Consider the following 1602-nt stretch of genomic DNA (forward strand, 5'->3'; position numbering starts at 1 on the left):
CGGATGAGCAGGCCTGACGGAGTTGCCTTCGAGGTTGACTCCGGTTTTCTGTCGCCGAGGGCGATCTGGGAGGGCAGCTTGCAGAAACTGGGGGGTCAGATGGCGGACAGGAGGAGATGTATATCCCCGTCAAGGTTCTTGGCCGCGGGGCGTTCGGAGAAGCCATTTTATACAGGAAAACTGAGGTGTGTTGTCGCAAATCTACATGGGTGGGCGCGACTGTATCTCAGCAACCGGATACCACAAAGTGACTACTGACGCCTTGTAGCTCACATGTAAAGTAGAACAAATGTCAGAATCATCCTGGTGTTTCGGGTCGTCGCTATTTAATGAGTATAATTGCATGCTTCAAACGATAAACCGTTGGACATGTTGAGGAGTGTGTGATTTTGAATGAACAAGATGAATGGGACGTTGTTGTTTACATCGGTGTGCAGACTCTGTCGACGGGTGTTGGTGTGACTGTTACGGTTCACCTGGAACGTACTGCCGGTAACTGTACCTGTTAGCCGTGCAGTCATGCATGGAAACTGGACCATAGAATCTACTCTAGACTAGTCAGGCTACATGATATCCACCAATTTGACCAAGTCTTTTAGTTTTACACTTTGATCCAAATGCTCCCTTAAATTACCTATGTAACGTTACAGGAAATGAATGGATTGAACATTGTTTTAGTTAGCAGGGCGTGCCAAGTCAGGTTATTGTTGCTAATAATAACCCAAAATGTGTAACAAGTACAACTGAACATCACCATAGTGATACGTTTTCTGGTACTCCAGCCAGATAGTCAAGTAACATTCACTCTTTTTTAATTTAAGTACCCCTGTGAAACACAAGTCCAATCTAAGGGCTTAAAGATCAATCAATGTGTTATTGAAGGGGATATCAAACAAAATTAATCATGTGCTGAAGTCCAGTTCCCCCTCCCCCACTCTCCCCCTACCTCAACTCTTCCCCATACCCCCTACCTCAGACAGTTAACATCTCTGCTCCTAATTATCCCTATATTTTCCAAATTTTGACTTGTCGTGGCAACAGATTATAAAAAACCACAAGTTCACAATATGATTGTAGCATGCATCGTTGCACTATATACCTCTACTATTATGTGCAATATATATTTTCTTTGTTGATGATTGCTGTACTTGAAGGTAAGGCATGACATTGAACATTGATCTTGTGCCCAGGTGTATTTTCCGAATTCAGGGGTGCCCTAAAAATTCTCAAATGGTAGCCTTTCCTATAAAATAAAATAAAAGCCCATATACTACACATTGCAAACAGGACATTGATAGTTGGTATAGATATATATGGATAAAAAGTGGCAAGTGTGCCATAGTTTCTGTATTTTGCTGGTTTTGTCAGAGGATACGGGCTTCGACAGTAGCCATCTTGCATGACTAGGCGAGGTCACTGGCTGAAGTTTTATCTCACAAATGACAGAGTTGAATGAATGTAGAATTAGAGCTGATAGTAAATACCTGCAAAACCACATTACAGACTGCACTATAGATAAACAAAGGATGGTTCCATTCTCCTGCATAATCCGCAACATTGTAGCTTTGGCAATAATTAGGACATGGCAATAATTAGTACCAG

General features: G+C 42.3%; 1 protein-coding gene across 1 annotated transcript in view; it reads left to right on the forward strand.

Annotated features, from left to right (window-relative positions):
• The first annotated feature begins 13 nt into the window (after positions 1–13).
• LOC109469212 (serine/threonine-protein kinase Nek9-like) overlaps positions 14–1602 on the forward strand; it is a 61051-nt gene continuing 59462 nt past the window's right edge. The window contains exon 1 of the mRNA XM_019767661.1: positions 14–185. Within this exon, the coding sequence (XP_019623220.1) occupies positions 117–185 (69 nt within the window). The 5' untranslated portion in view covers positions 14–116. The remainder of the gene's footprint in view (positions 186–1602) is intronic.

Source organism: Branchiostoma belcheri, unplaced genomic scaffold (assembly GCF_001625305.1).
Source record: "Branchiostoma belcheri isolate BF01 breed outbred unplaced genomic scaffold, Haploidv18h27 scaffold20, whole genome shotgun sequence".
Taxonomy (NCBI): Eukaryota; Metazoa; Chordata; class Leptocardii; order Amphioxiformes; family Branchiostomatidae; genus Branchiostoma; species Branchiostoma belcheri.